This window comes from Electrophorus electricus, chromosome 9 (genome assembly GCF_041902795.1).
Source record: "Electrophorus electricus isolate QZ-2024a chromosome 9, ASM4190279v1, whole genome shotgun sequence".
Classification (NCBI taxonomy): domain Eukaryota; kingdom Metazoa; phylum Chordata; class Actinopteri; order Gymnotiformes; family Gymnotidae; genus Electrophorus; species Electrophorus electricus.
The window spans coordinates 20,581,363-20,597,849 of NC_137505.1; the positions used below are offsets into that span (position 1 = coordinate 20,581,363).

A 16,487-nucleotide genomic window follows, 5' to 3' on the forward strand; every position below is an offset into this window, starting at 1 on the left:
TTTCTGATAACTAAAGGTAGCTAATAGGCAGATGTAGCTCGGTGCCTGCTGTTACCGCCAGTTGGAAGAGACAAGTTTAGGACAAAGTGCTCTTAGCACACTTGTTTTTATGTTATCCGTATCCCATTTATCCGTCATGCTTAAAAACCCACACTTATAGTATTCATAGAACAGAATATTGCACAAAGAAAGATTATATGCCAATAATTTAGATCTATATAAATCAGTATGAAAGAGAAAAGTTAAGGTAATAACATGTTGGCTGATAGATGAGGTGTTAATAGTTTATAAATAAGGTAAAGGCCATAAGGTAAAGCAAGACCATGCATAGAGTAAACATAGTCAGATAGTATATGAAGGATTATCTCAGAATTCCCCATCCAGAGCATTTCAAAGTATAAATGCATGGGCTTGTGTCTCCCATTTCTGTTATATAATATTTAGAAACTTTGCTTTGAGAATTGCCTCAACGAGAATGCGCACTGGTTGCATTAAACACAGCTGCCCCTTTGAGAAATCAAATTCTCGGGACTGCGCATTCATTGAAAAGCCGGCACCGGAAGGAAGAGGCTCACGAAAGGGTTTATGGTCACGTTGTGCCTCATTATTGGCGCTAAACAATACAACAGCATTAAGGTTGAAAATATATGTGTAATGCAATGGTTTTGCATTTATTTTGATTAAAAAATATTTATTTATTTCGTTTTCCGAGATGTCAGTGCCCCCATCGTTTGTCAAAATATGAGCATGGACATTTTCTGATTCTGTCATTGAGAACATGAAACATAATAGCAGATTGTCACTCGAATTATCACTGAATAAATTAAACAAAGCCATCTGTAGGGTAAACCAAATATTTTCAGGATGTACCTTCAAAAAAAGTAATGGGGACAAACTTAACATCCACAGCGTAAATGACCCCTGCGCTTATGAAGGGCCCTTAATGTAAGTGTGACCTCTTTCTTCCAGATAAGTTACACGGTGCCTCTGAAAAGCTGCAGTAACTAGAGCTCAATAAATAAAATCACCTTTACACTGATGGAATGTCTGCCACATTTAATAACCTCTTTACCAAATTTAAACTCCCAAACACAATAGCTTCAAGTGAACCCTGAATAGCACCCATGTTTAATCATGTGCAGAACAAATGAGAGCATTACCAGACAACCAGGCACTGCATGCAACTGCCATGTCAATCAATGCAGTGCATTCTCTTGAAGGGGTCTGAAGCGCTGTGGTTCAGCAGCACAATGGCAAACGGAGTGATGGGGCTTTCTGAGACACTCCAGAAGGTGATCACACGACATTGAGTGGGAAGGCTATTAACCGTCTCTGTGGTGATGAGTGTGCAGCGTCTCACCGCCGCGATGCGCTTTGATGGGAGTCATGCCGTCTGTTCCCTTGGAAGAAACGTGGGCAGCCTAACGGAGAGCCTATTAATTGCTTTGCTGGAGAGACAGAATGGAGGACAGGGGAGTGGGGCAAAAGGCGAACTGAGACACAGGCACATACACACAAACTTGCAGACACATGTCCGTGTGCACGCTTGGTTACTGATGAGCCTAATTAATACTTGAATCAAGGCACCATTCGGGCTCTAGCATGTCCAGGACAGCCCATGTTCCACAGGGTAACTGATGAAGGCAGAACACTGCTTCTGCCGTCTAAGCACTTAACTACTAAAAGTAGCTATTTGTAAAAACAATTAGTCCTATATTATCTCAGACAGATATGGAAGTTGCCTGTTTTGTCTGTTTCATGTTTGAAAAGTAATGATATTTCAAGATGCATTTACATTTCAAAAGGAAAAATCCTAGAAATAAATATAAGAAATATCACAGCAAAAAAAGTGTTGAATAAAAAACCGCAGTATAGAAGTAACTACTGTACTGAACTAGGAATTTTGATCCTATACCTGTTACACGGATGCTAAAATGATGTGCTGTTGCTTGGGTGCAGCGATTCCTAGGCCTGGCCCTGGGAAGCTATCCCCCTACAAGCACTTTAATCCAATGATATAATCTTAATCTAATCTAATTTTAGTTGCCACTCTATTGCAATGATCCAGATTTTTAGGAATTCACACAAGTCGTCCTATATATAAAAGTTGTGGATGTTCTGGGACCAGGTACTGGTTTTGGATTTTCTTCTGACTCATTTCAAGTCAGCTTCCACTTCTAATTCAATATGTATTCTAATGAACAGTAGAGAATTACTGGTTCAGGCGCAGTGCAAACACTACCACTAGGTGTGTTATAGTCAAATCACACTTGGCAGGGTGAAAGATCTCAAGGAGCAGTAAAAGATTATTTGTTCCAACAAGAGTGCCAGACTTTGTTGAGCGCACTGGTTTACTACACCAGTCCTCCATTACAGCTACAACAGTACGTACACTTACAGTTCTGTGAGTGGTTTATAAGTGGTCTGCATTCATCAACATCTCAATCCGGTGCCTTAGACCCGTTCAAGTCTGAATATTCAAGACTAATTTTGACCAAAACCAAGGACTGGTGCTGCAGAGAGTCAGGATTTGTAAACCTATTTGTGCTCATTACACAGCAGCAGAACACTTTGATTGCTTCCCTAAAGGCAGGGAAGCTATTTATCAGTTAAGATAAAGCATTTGAAAAGCATGCACTCAAAATCATTAAAGTTCAAAGAGCTCCTTGGGGCATCGTTTTGTAATGTCAGTAGTTCATTTCTGACAGATGAATGTGAATTCCGTGTGTTTTTGAGTACTGTACTCAGCATCAATGAAGAGGTCAAACGAATGAGCTCTCCTCTCTTCAACAAAAGAAAAAAAAAGGAAAACTTGAAAATGCTTTGATACTGATTTTATGGCTCTTAAAGGTAAAAATATTTGGCTCCGGCTGTGTAGGGGATGAAGTTCATTTCTTTTGAATCCTCATTGTTTTCTCTACTTCTCATTCAACACTGATTGCCTTCAGAGATTCTGATGTTGAAATTAATGAATACCCCTGAAATGTTTAACTCTAAAAATACCCTCCAAAAATAAACAAACAAAACAAGTAACAACCAAAGAAATGTAGAATCCTGCACCATTTGAGTGGCACGCTAATCAGGCAGGGGGATCACTACTCACAGCTAGATGGTGGGTGAACTGAGCAAAAGCAGATATCAGGAGCTTCTGAGTACTGGTATCCTACAGGCAAAAGGCAAAGCTGATAGAAAGGCAACAGTAACTGAAATAAACACTTGTTACAACAGAGCTATGTAGAAATTGGACAATAGAAGATTGAGGGAAAAAAAATTGTGCCTGGACTGTTTGGTCTCAATTTAGTATAATAATGTGGGGGATATTTTCACACTTTAGGTCCCTTAAGACCAACTGAGCATCTAAATGCGACAGCCAACCTGAGCATAGGTGCTGACCATGTCCATCCCTTTATGACCCCCCAGTGTAGCCACCTTCTGATGGCTACTTCAGCAGGATAAGGTGCCACGTCACAAAGCTCACATCACCTGACTGGGTTCCTGAACAGTGGCAACGAGCTCGCTGCGCTCAGACGGCATCCACAGTCACCAGATCTCAGTCCAGTAGAGCACCTTTGGGATGTGGTGGAACAGGAGATTTGCATCATAGATGTGCAGCCACCAAATTTGCTACAACTGTGTTATGCTGTTTTATGTCAATATTTACTAAAATCTCTGAAGAATATTTCCAGCACCTTGTTGAATTTAGGCAACAAATTCTGAAGGCAAAAGGTGCCTTCAGAACCTTGTACTAGCAAGGCGTACCTAATAAAGTGGCGTGTGTGTGTGTGTGTGTGTGTGTGTGTGTGTGTGTGTGTGTGTGCGTGTGTGTGCGTGTGTGTGTGTGTGCGTGTGCGCGTGTGCGCGTGTGTGCGCGTGTGTGCGCGTGTGTGTGCGTGTGTGTGTGTGTGTGTGTGTGCGTGTGCGCGTGTGCGCGTGTGTGCGTGTGTGTGTGTGTGTGTGTGTGTGTGTGTGTGTGTGTATATATATATATATATATATACAAACAACACTTCAAATGTACAGGAACTAGCTTTACTTACCAGAAGAAAATAAATCCCCACTATGAAATTTATAGTGCTTTGTTGATAAATATATAATGTCCACATACAGTATACACACTAGCAGGAAAACACATCCCACACAAAATGCTCCATGTGCTAATGCACAAGGCCCAGCTTTTGCTAACAAGCAGGAAAAAGGAGACAACCAGTGGCAGTATACACGTGAATAACTATTTTTGAAATATGGGAAAGATAGCAGCCAGGTCTGCAGGTTAGGGCTATTCACAACACACTGGTGAACACTAATAAAGCAGAACCTAGTTCTCCTATGATTCCACCAGCTATTACAATTCCCACTTCCCACCTATTCCACAGGGTCCCATTTAGTAGAAGATGTGCAGCTTAACAAAGGCTTACACCTGGTTGGCCCAGAAATGTAATAGGAAGTGAACTGCTGACCTACAAGTTACTGCTTTCCCAGCAGTAAAAATAAGTGGTGTACAACAGCCTTGCAATGAGAAGTCAATGCTGCACAAAGAAAAGTAAAAGGCTGGCCAGCTCATGATGGCAGATTCAACTATTGCACACTGACAACTTTCTACACTCAGTCTTCTCCACAATATGGGTGACAAGTCAAAAACCCCACTAAAAAAATCTAGCATCTGCTTGTAGAGCTTTAATATAGATGATCTAATATAATCTTAAAATAAGCAGGGTTGTACATGGCACCAAAAATACCGGCTAGAGTGAACTTAACACCATTTGATCTAGTCCAGCACATATTTCCCTCCACTGAAGGAACATATGGATACATCCCTTCAGAGATGTAGAGAGATGTAGTTCCATTTCCTGTGTTACTTTGTCTGTGATATGCACATCACTTTTCAAGTATGATTTCTCACAAACATGAACTTTTACCAACAATTCTATACTAACCAAGATTTCATAATACTAAAAGCAGGAAAGCAAGCATCACACGGTTGTTCGTCTTTATGAACTGTTTTCCCTCCCAGCACAGTGATTGTAATTTGTTCTCAGTGGAGAATGTGTTCACACCTTTGAAATTACTAATCAGAATACATTTTTATTCCCCTCTTTAATTTGCTAGCATGAACTTGTGTCAGCCTCCAAGTAGATTTCCACCTAAGTGTTAAATCTTTTAATCTCTGAGGTTGGTGCACACCGTAACATAAATCATCATGGTAGAGAAATTATATCAATGGCGTATTATTCATTATATCAATGGTATATTATTAGTGTTAGTGTTTATTTAGTTTATTAGTTTTTATTTTATCATTTATTTTAGAATCATTTATTATTAGAGTGACGAGTTGAAATGAGTGAAAACTTGTGAAGAGTATGGTCAGTTGCGCTCGGGGGTCCATTGTCCACTGGTGGGTGTTTAGTGACAGTGGAAACTGAAGTGGCTTTTCCTCTCTTATACATGAAAATTCTAGAGATAAGCAAAAATTGCATCAGTTATAGAATTATATCACTTATAAAAATTATATCAGTGCTTCATAAAATCCAGCCCAAGCATGTCGTATGAAAGTACCACGTTGTCATTCATTTTCACAACTTGATCAAGATTAATCTCATCTTCAGATGTTAAAAACACCAGGGCATTGATTGGTGTCAAAGGAAGATCAGTGAAATCCATGTACTCCCCAGGGACCTTAAGCAGTGCCTGCTCGAATGGGCTCACGGCAACACGAGCAATGTGGGAACAGGGAGTTTCTGTCCTTGACTTTCGATACTTTTAGTTCTTCCTTTAGTTTCTTTGTGTAGGCTGTTTGTCACAAGAGCTTCAGTGCTGGACGTTCATGCAGCATGTTGTGAGCTCTGCCATGGGCCTTTATAAAAAGCACTTCACTCACTAGCTGAAAGAAAATTGAGATTTTCCACTTCATATTTAATGCTAAGACTAGGTTTTAGGATATATACTATAGACTAGGATCTATACACATACAATAAGTACTTAATGCTGCATCGTATGTGTAAACCCTACAAATGCATACACACAGACACTCTCTTTTTTCTGTCTCTCTCTAATAGAAATACAGAAGCGTTGCTGTATGTATCCCTCTGTGACTCTCTCGATGCTCAGACAACATAAGCATGTATTCGGCTGTTTTTGAGGGCTCCGTTAATCAGGCTCTTTGGCTCTTATGTCCTTTGGTAATAACTTGGTGGCATTCTGCATGCAGATGCAAGAGGAATAACAATGTGCTTTTGTACATACATTGCAAGAGTGCTAGAGCACATATTCACATGTGCAGTACAAAGGCAGCACCCATGGATTCGCCACCCAAGCCTTAGCTTTTGCAATTTATTGTGTTGATTTATTATTGTGCTGACATTGGTAGCAGACCAGTTCCAGTCTAATTCCCATGTCACGAGTAAGGAACATTATAAAATCTGAAGTATTATAGCAGGCAAAAAAGGGTCCACCCACACCAGCATAAGCCGGACGTTCTGACAGGCAGGTTATGTTATAAGGGTGCCTGCTGCATGAGAGCTGTTACAGGATTTGGCAGATGTAAAGGACTTATCTGAGAGAAATAGACCTTGGCACTGTTCATTAGCATAAACCAAATAAGTAAAAACAAACGAACAAAAACCTTGAAGACTAATTGATTCCGTCACAGAGCCTGTATAAATTATGAACATGTATATGCTGATTGAGAACTGAGTATACCAGTACACCATACATCAAATAGGTATCTTATGCAATTGTACTGTATCAGTTTAGCTGCTGTACAGTTTATTTGTTGTACACGCTTGGACACGTGACTTTTTTAAGTGGAAAGGGTGTCCTAAGTACACCAGGAAGGAGAATGTTAGAAAACACGCATTGTTAGATGTGTTGATAAACTCCCCAAAATATTTAATTTTATATAAAGGACTTAGTCTGTAGGTTCCCACCATAGCCTGCATACAGTCTATGGTTCCTGCCTATCTGTAAGAGCTGTTTTGCAAAAACTACATTTTCTCAAATAAATCAGTTGTAATTCGGAATGACAGGAGAGTAGATTAGATCCATCTTTTTGGAATTAATTTGTTCAGATGCCTGACAAGATTCGAAGGGAAATATCAGCAACCTCTGGCACTCTCTTCATCGACTGTCGATTACGCTAGATACACTCAAACTTTAATGCTTTGCTGCCATCTAATGGCCATGTCCAGTACTGTAGTTTGGTTTCAGGCTAAAAAAAAAATGAGTAGCCAATGCTGACTGTAAATACCAAAACCAGTAACATTTCTGTAAATCTCTTGATTTTACTTCTAAACCTTTTCTGAAAGTTCCAAATCCTCCTAAAATGTCGGAAATGTAAATTTACGGTTAATTGAATTAGTCTAGTGAGCAAAGCATCATTTTGCAGGCTGCTGAGTCATATGAAGATGACAAAAATAATCGCAACCCCCCCCCCCCCCCAATTATTTCGAAAATAAACTTAATGTATAGGCAGTCTTCTTTTTGTAGAATAATCACTTGCATAATTCTGCTGGGTGGATGAGTGTCTTGGATTAGCACTACAGAGTAACAGGTGCTTCTTTTAAGAAAGGCTCGAGAATAAAGCAGCGTGTGTTTTAACCAAGCCTCTCAAATATGAGTGCTTCTCAAATTCACATAAATAAACTAAAAACACTTTTGCTTGCAGTTCAATAAAACAAAAGGATGTCGTTAATCTTCAATTGTTTATTACCTGTGCCAATGAAATAAATATGAAGGTTCATAATAATCAAAATTATAAAATCAATGCATACCAAATACTGATGTACCAAAAAAATGTTTAAAATATTACATAAATAATAAGCATGCGTCAAACAATGCACAATAGCACCTTCTCTAAATTTTTGTTTTATAATCAGATGTGTGTTTAAATGACTGGTTAGTAACAGCACAATTTTTACACTGCAAAACTTAAGAAAAACTAAAACACAAACTTTTACATGTTTTGACCTATTGCATGTGGGAACTGGTAGTAATTATTAAGAATCTCAGACTTAGCCAGTGGTCATAAAACAAGCATACACAAGAATGTGTTTAACGTGACTATCATTTCAAAAATCTAACAGAATGGAGATTTTTAACTAATTTTTAAAAAGCCTTCTTTTGACATTGCAAATAATATTACAATTCAGCCTCTGCCACAAATGTACGACAACGAAGTAATACTAACTTTGAAATGAGCATCTGTTGAAACATTTTTATCATTGCCCTGTAATTCTTTGTGTGTTAATGCACTTAATGTCCCTTTGAACGCAGGATGTAAACGCTGGGTATTAATATCCATGTTAATATCTAAGGCATTAAGTCTTTGAGTCCCTTGACGTGAGCAGTAAAGCTGAGGGTTGACTGCCTTATACTGTGAATCGGGCACAGTACGCTTCCTGTACATCTTCTACTGTATCCTAAACAATGCTATTGAACCTTACACTTACACAGAAAGGCCAGCTAATGTCAGGTGATGCCTTATGACCTGTGGGCAAATTTGCATACAATATGCAAACATCTTTCAGTGCTCGTCGAGCCTTGATTCTTTATGCCATGCACGTGCTCTTCATTGAGTGTAACAGTTTTAGACTTTTACGGGCTGGTCCCGTGCCGCCTGGGCCCAACACGATCTGACTTACCCTCAGGCACCGATCTGGGATCAGCTTTTCCTTCTAAAATGACTGCTAAGATAAAAGGCCTGAAGGGGATTCATTTGAGCCCCCTGGAGAGAAAAATCAGCCAGATACTTAGAAACAAAACATTTAGCAGCTTATCAAATTAAAACAGAGGCAAGCAGGTACAGCCAGAACACTGTAGAGAAAGGACAATATATCAGGATATACAGCGTATTGGGCCTGTGTCGTGTGGACCATGTCTGCAGAAACTGCCAGTTTGTGAACTTAAGCCTGAACATGGCACACTGATGAAAAGAATACACTCTCTCTCTCTCTCTCTCTCTCTCTCTCTCTCTCAATAGCCATGGGCAAAGATGTAGGTCAACTCTGACAAGAAACAGTGTACTGCTTTTAGGAGCTGGCTCTTGAGTTAGTGGTGTAGCAAAATGATCACCAGATTGTGGAAGCAAAAAGCGCCCAGATTCGGGTGCAAAAAGACAGGCATGTGTATTAGTGCAAAAGGGCAACTTCCATTTAAGCAAACGCTTGTACTTTTGTGCTTAAAAGTGAAGGCTATTTTTGAGGAGGTTTCCAATGCACCACAAAAGAAAAAAAAAAAAAAAAAAAAAAAGTCATCAATACAAATGACTGGCTCTGTTTCGGCCAATCTACTACCAATCTACCAACACTCCAAATGTGCCAAGAGTCTCAAAACGACAAGGCAAAATTCTGTCCATTCCGAGTCACTGGAAGTTACACTCATGACCAAGCAGACAGGAAATCAAACCGAGTTAGGCTAAATGGTCGCAGGGCGCTATGGAGGGCAGAATCCCACTTCCCAAACTGTCCCTCTTCATCGCCTCCGCATGTGTGCAAAAATGCTGCATCTCTGTTGGCGTTTCCCAGATGTCACCGTGCCCCCCCCCCACGCCCCCATGGTGTTCTGAGAGAGAGGATGAGCTGGATCAGCTGGGATGGGGGTCTCAGCCCCGGGGGGGGGGTACGGCGGTCACAAGATCTGGCAGCGGAGCCTGGGGGGGGCTGTGGCTCGCTCTCCACGCCACTTCATTTTCTTCTTCTTCTTCTGCAGGCTCCGCTCCGGGACTTGTTGCCTGGGAAAGAGACGGCCGGAGGAGGGGGAGAGAGGGAGAGAGGGAGAGAGAGAGAGAGAGAGAGAGGGAGCAGAGCGAGAGGAGATCGCAGTTACGCTGAGATAAGTGCCTTTCCCTTTCGCTCCTCCTGGACAGCCCTGCACACTGGTTGCGTGGTCCCTTAAACAGGATATGACTACATTTAATGCCACTGTGTGCTGAATTCCACAGAAATGACAATGCTGGCCCGTTCAGGAAATAGCAGACATGCTGGTTAGTATCTCTTGAAAGATCCAGCTTTTCGAAGGTGTCACTCCAGCGCCGATGTATTCAAAAGTGAAGGGGTAGGGAGCATGCTCTCCTGTGGGGATGAGTTCAAACTGTGCCCGACACACCTGCATCTAATACTCAGCAACACAGGTGGGAGGACTAAGGCATGTCTAAAGAAGTGGCACCAATGTCTGCCTATCTGAGCCGCACACCAGGAGAAGTTATGCCTAACCCTGCACTAAGCCATATACTGTCAGGAGTAATATAATTACATTATTAGCTAGACATTCAGATGGAACCATTTTACCTACCTAATTACCCTGACCAGTTCATGAAAGGCTTTGTCAACATTCATTGGAGGGTCCTTGGCACTTGTCTCAATGTAAGTAATCTGTTATGTGAATGAAATGAAAAAAGATACATCACTGTATGCAATTCTCGGTCTCTGTGACTCACTCAGTCTGTAAATAGGACATTCAAATATAACGGGGCCGTTTTTGATTGGCTCATCACATGGCAAAACAGCCCGTTTCTAAGGGTGAGTCAACCCTAGAACTCACAACCCCATGGAACACCCGCCCCCCACACACACACACCCCAAAATAATACATGGGCTTAGTATCTACCAATCCCACTGCTGCTGGAGAAAGCTCCCTACATAGGCCTCTTCCTGTGGTGGTTTCCCATTTGCCAAAAAAGAGAAACTGTATTTTGACCTTATTCATCACTTTCTAATTCAAGGAAGAACTCCGGGTTGAAGTGTGTGTACTGTTTGTCAACACCAGTTTTTTCATCAACATACAGTGAGTGCTAATGTAGTCATCCTTGCATTCTAGCCATGGCTACTGATCAGAGAGCGATGGCATATATTTATGCTGGATTACATTAGTTAGAATAGTTGTATGTATATTAATAAAGCCATCAGGAGACCATCTCTTAAAGGTTATTTTTTTGACTACACAGCCTGGCAGTAAATAATTTTACACAAAGCTCATCTGTATTCAGACCCACTGAAGATGTATTAACTTTTTATAGGTCAATGCATCACACTGAACGTCCATTAACGGAACCAGGAAAACGTCGCTAGAAATTCACCCGAAACAAACATCTGCGTCAGACTGCAGAGCCAAAGTGCCAGACGGGAGCTGCACACGCCACACACCTCATGCTCCCACACCCACCTCACATCCTGTGCACCCATGCCACACACCTTGCACAACCCCTCACATGACCCACAAACCACAGACCCCACACACCCTTTAAACATGCTCCGCACACACCTCACATGACCCACATTCCCAGCACACACCTCACAACGCCCTGCACCTACACCACACACCTCACACACAAGCCTGGCAGACTCACGCTGTGTTTGGCTGCCATATCACAGCCCTGCTCACTTGTCACCTTCCTCAGATGCACCAGGTCCACTTTGTTAGCCACCAGGATCATGGGGAAGGATTCTCTGTTAGACAGGAGAACACAACAATGGATCATTTATACAGCCAGCACCATATTGCACCAACTAGCAATGCACTAAAAATCAAGGTGGGACGCAGGAAGCCAAACACTTCTGGGGATCAAAATCTGATTCTTTTCTGGTATGGAACGAACTGTTTTGATATAATCAAGTATGAAAAGATGTGTTTTGTTACCAAATTAAAAAAAAAAAATTTTTTAAAAAGGCAGTCTTATTTAAGTGTCAGAGATACACCCAGCCCTCGCCATGCCTGCAGATAGATCCAAAGTTACCCAGAAGAAAAAGGAGAGCGCCTCTCACCGGTCTTTCACCCGAAGGATGAGCTGGTGAAAGCGGTCCACATGCTCAAAGCTGGCCTTATCTGTGACTGAGAAGACAATGAGGAATCCATCTCCAGTCCTCATGTACTGCTCACGCATGGCACTGAACTCCTCCTGACCTGCCGTGTCCAGCACTGGGGAAGTAGAGCCACAAAGTCTTTAGCAAAGCACAGGGCAGGCAAGACAGATGGGTCCTCAGCACAGCACAGCTCAGCACAGGCAAGACAGACGGGGCCTCAGCACAGCACAGCTCAGCACAGGCAAGACAGACGGGGCCTCAGCACAACACGGCTCAGCTCAGCTCAGCACAGGCAAGACAGATGGGTCCTCAGCACAGCACAGCACAACACAGCTCAGCACAGGCAAGACAGACGGGTCCTCAGCACAGCACAGCACAGCTCAGCTCAGTACAGGCAAGACAGATGGGTCCTCAGCACAACACAGAACAACACAGGCAAGACAGGTGGATACAGGCTAGAAAAGAGCTCATGAAGAGATTCCAGTACACTAGTTTGACTGTAGAGGGATAGAACTACTTTTAATTTGATTATCTGTCTTTTTTAAAATTAGTTAATTTAATAAATAAGCTTGTCATAGATTTTTTTTTTCCATTTTGTATATTATTATCTCTAGGTTATTGTCATTAAAGCTATAAAAGAAAGTAAGGGAAGCTATTTACACAAATGTAGAAATATAGGAGCCATTTCTGGACTTGCAAAATATTCAGTCCAAAAACATTTTCAGTGATGAAAATGACCACAAACAAGTGACCTTGTAAATTAAGCCAAGACCGTGTCTAGACCGTGTCTAGACTGTGTCAGGCAAACAATAGGCTGAAACTAAAATCTTCATAGAAAACTACAGAAATAAGATACTGGATTTATGCACTAATTTTATACTGAAACAATAGTATGTCCATTGATACGCACTGTAGTCTAAATATTGCACTACAAAATAAACACATTTAGCAGTTGCATAAGCACAGTGAGACAAAAAAAGCCTGATCTAAAAAAAAAAAAAGAAAAAAAAAAGGCCAACACAGAAAAGATTAACACGGTGCAGAAGGCCCTACCGTCCAAAATAGCCCACTGGCCATCAATCTCGGTATGCTTCAGGTAGGAGTCCTCAATGGTAGGATCATAGTCAGGCACAAAGATCTTCTGGAAAAACTGGATGGTGAGAGCACTCTTGCCCACACCACCGTCCCCCACCACTACTAGCTTGTATGTGGGGAGGTTGTCACTAGGGACTGCACTAGTTGCCATGACAACGGCTACACCTGCAAGACAGGGGAGGAGAACACACCACTAACCCTACTGCTGAAATCAACTATCTCCTTCTGGCATTAAAAAGGCAACTGGTTATAGTAGAAGAATGACCCTCGTCGGGGCACAGTGGCTGGACACTTGGGAACAGACGTCTATCGTTTGAATCTGGTAATACGCTTCCCAATGAGACACCGAGGTTTGAAGAAACGTTGTAAAATAAGTTTGGTTTTCTCTAAGCTCATTTGAATTATGTTCCTTTCCTGGAGGGCACATTTTTATTTTTTGCCCCATTGTTTTTATGCATAATTCCATTAGTGACTATGTTTTGCGGCATGCGTGATTAAAACAAAACTGCGTTCTGTTAGTGCTATGGGGGCCCTGGATGAAAATGATGAAAGCTGTTTGGAAAGCCCATCAGCTGTGATGAAATGAAATTACTGCGATTCTTTTGATAACGGGTCACAGCAAAAAGCCTAATAATGAAGCCAAGTCTGAATCATGAAGAGAGACCAAAAGAAAGGGAAAAAGAACATTGATTATCGATGCAAATATTCTTTTCTCCCTGAAAACTTCTTTGTAATCTGAAGAACCTTGCTTTTGCTGTGGTGGGTCCAAGCTCTTCACATCTGCAGCCAAACCATGGGTCTGAAGCCTCTGATGGCACCTCAGAGTAAAAAGAAAAATGCAAGCTCCAATATCTACTGTCCTCTGTGATATGTACTGTACTTGGTGATTTACACCTCATAAGGATTTTTTTCACATGTGGGGATGCAAAACATCAAACAGATCATTTCTGGGGTTCAGTCAATCTTTGATGTACAAGACCATAACATGACACCAAAACATGTTTTTATAGTAACTGGGAAAGCCCAAAGGGTTTGATTCTGTTCTTCTATGCACAAAATAAACTGTAAGTGCCAGCTTTTAAGTTCTTCTCCATGTTCCGCAAGAGATAACATTATGATCTAGTGAAGTGGTAGTTAAATGTCATCATCTTTCTGCTTCATTAATGTAGAGTCTTACGAAAGACCACGGTTAAGATTCCTTTCCCTTAAAATCACCTTCATGTCTGATGCGAGCTCTGCAGCATCTGGTTTCAAACATTAAATCAACCGTTTTGCACATGCGCTGACATACAGTAGCAGTCAAACATTTGGACACGTCTGACATGTTTTTAATAGTAATGAAGGCATTTTAATCTAATAGATTATGCTTAATTTTGCTTCCAATTTAAGAAAGGCATCACAGCATAATCACATATGTGATATTTCATTGGTTTGATAACTTGCCTGTTTTATAAAATGTAGACAATAGTAAAAATAAACAAAGAGTAGGTGTGTCCACACTTTTGACTCGTACTGTAAATCCAGGTGTTATCCAGCTACTCCAGGCGTAGCAAAAGTAAACACTTTTTCTAAATCCACAAGCAAAGGTTCGGATCTTAGTGGAATTCTTATTGACAATTAGATATGTATTGTATCTTGATTCTTACCTAAAAAGAACTTTTCTTTCTTCAACAGGAAGACTTCAAATATTAAAATGTTGAAATGACCCACTGATACTGCCTTCTTAGACACTATTTCAACAGGACAGAGTCCGCAACCAACTGAACAGGGGGACCCTGCATTGCTCTGGGAGGAAACACTTGTCATTGGTGGACGACCGCCCCCTTCCTGCAGTCCACAATGTGAGGAAGATGTCAGTTTCCTCTCCAATTCCAACTCCAACTCCAACTCCAACCCCCCCGTTCATATCAGTACACCCTCCTTCAAAGGAAATCTTAAGACACATCACTTCTAGACAAACCCAAGACAGGGGACCTCAAGCTGCCTAGTTAAACTAAAACTTCCTCATCCTGAGAAAAACTCCTTACAAGACTAATTCTTATAGACCAAGATTAAGACAAAATGTTTAACACAACCCAGCATTGCAGAACAATGGTGCTAACTGTGTTAGTTGTAGATAAGTTATTAAAAATGCAACACTAATGTTGTGAATGTTTAACTTTTATTGATAAAATATTCATGCTCAATAAATAAGTTTAATAACAAAACTGATGCTTTCATTTATGAAAAGTCTGATCATGCAGAACCAACAAGGTCTGACCATTTACAATGTTTACATTAAAAAAAAACAACTTTTCACTCTGTGTGGAGTACAGAGCAGGAGTTATTTTTATTAGTACCTGAAATGTGTCAGTGTGTTCCTGCTCCACAAACTGATATCCCACAGCACAATATATCTTTTGTTTAGCACAGCTGCATGGCAAAATGGTCTGTTTGTCAGTTGGGTTTTTCCATCTGAACACAGGTCTGCATCACTGTGTGCAGGCTATAGATATCCCTGCTTTGTAATTGCCAGTAATTTCATTTGGTAGTAGACCACAACACTGCTTGCTTGCTCTCAAAACTTTCCATGAAGTAGCCTGGTGTGATAGTGCTACTGGCCCTAGAAGCAGCTTTTTCCACCTTAAATAACAAATGATGCTACAATAAAGGTAAAGGGGCATTTGCAACATAAAGTTGTTTCAAACACAGATCGGCAGTGCTCATTACACCGGGCAATGTTTCAACTTTTTTTTTTTGTCCCACGGACTAAAATAAGTAAACTGAATTTTGATGCTGAATTCAAACCTTTTTATGCTAACTGAAACCCAATTTTTCTATTAGGGCTTGGTTTTTAAATGACAGAGCGGTTTACATTTTACAAAATGTATATATTACTTATACAGAATAAAGCCGGTGTTACACTTCAAATATGCACAGTGGTGCTTCTAAAATGCACAGGTGTATCATTTTCGCCTATATTTGACCTAAGGAACATTCCTCTTCAGTGTCCAGTGATAGTCTGACCTGATACCCTTTCCCTGATACCACTTTTCCATACTATATATAAAGATATGCAAATATACTAGAACAACTTTAAACAAAAACTATGGGTGATTCTGAAAACATTTAGATTCACCAGACAACAAAAATACACAATAGCCGCTTTTTTTCCCTTCTTGCATGGGACGAAATCTTTGTTAACCACTGCTAACTGACTGCATAGTCCCTGTCTTTTAGACAGGACAATCCCAACGAACATCGCTCGGACCACTTTCTGTCCCTTGCAATTTCGCCCGGAAAAATAAAATCCTCTCTATCCTAAATGCCTCCCCCTCCCCCTTTCTAAACGAATAACATAAATTGCATCAGATTTCGGGGAAGGAACTTACCAGATAAGGGGTGAACGCCTTGCTTCGGGAGCTTATCCCCAAGTCAAATCCCTTCTCCACATCTCTTATACCGCAGTCCAACGTCGTTGTTAATCAACAGGTCCTCCACTTCGCGAAGCCTTATGCGCGCTTGCGGCACTTTATTCCGGCGTCGTAGAATTACGGCGTAACAGCCATTATGTCGTCACCGAGCATGCTATAAATAGAATGGTCTCGCCCGGGAACGCGC

General features: G+C 41.1%; 1 protein-coding gene across 11 annotated transcripts; it reads right to left on the minus strand.

The window, feature by feature from the left end:
- Positions 1 to 7,678: 7,678 nt before the first annotated feature.
- Positions 7,679 to 16,397, minus strand: mrasa (muscle RAS oncogene homolog a). 11 transcript variants are annotated; one of them, XM_027032884.3, is made up of 7 exons: positions 16,259 to 16,397; positions 13,632 to 13,705; positions 12,846 to 13,052; positions 11,754 to 11,907; positions 11,339 to 11,438; positions 10,285 to 10,364; positions 7,679 to 9,724 (listed from the first exon to the last, which is right to left on the minus strand). In XM_027032884.3, exons 3-7 carry the CDS (start codon positions 13,036 to 13,038, stop codon positions 9,622 to 9,624), a joined length of 630 nt encoding a protein of 209 aa, XP_026888685.2. In that variant the 5' UTR covers positions 13,039 to 13,052; positions 13,632 to 13,705; positions 16,259 to 16,397; the 3' UTR covers positions 7,679 to 9,621. The 11 variants fall into 11 exon arrangements, with proteins under 11 accessions (XP_026888685.2, XP_035378735.1, XP_026888678.2 ...); XM_035522842.2 differs by lacking the exon at positions 16,259 to 16,397 and adding an exon at positions 14,534 to 14,632; XM_027032877.3 differs by lacking the exon at positions 13,632 to 13,705.
- Between the last annotated feature and the right edge of the window lie 90 nt (positions 16,398 to 16,487).

Excerpts from the sequence above, each read along its gene's own strand:
- mrasa (XM_035522840.2), bottom strand. The coding sequence starts at position 14,693 with ATGACAAGTGTTTCCTCCCAGAGCAATGCAGGGTCCCCCTGTTCAGTT. Across the intron at positions 11,439-11,753 it reads ATCCTTCGGGTGAAAGACCG|AGAATCCTTCCCCATGATCC; the intron begins GTGAGAGGCGCT and ends CCTGTCTAACAG. Across the intron at positions 9,725-10,284 it reads GAACTGGTCAGGGTAATTAG|GCAACAAGTCCCGGAGCGGA; the intron begins GTAGGTAAAATG and ends TCTCTTTCCCAG.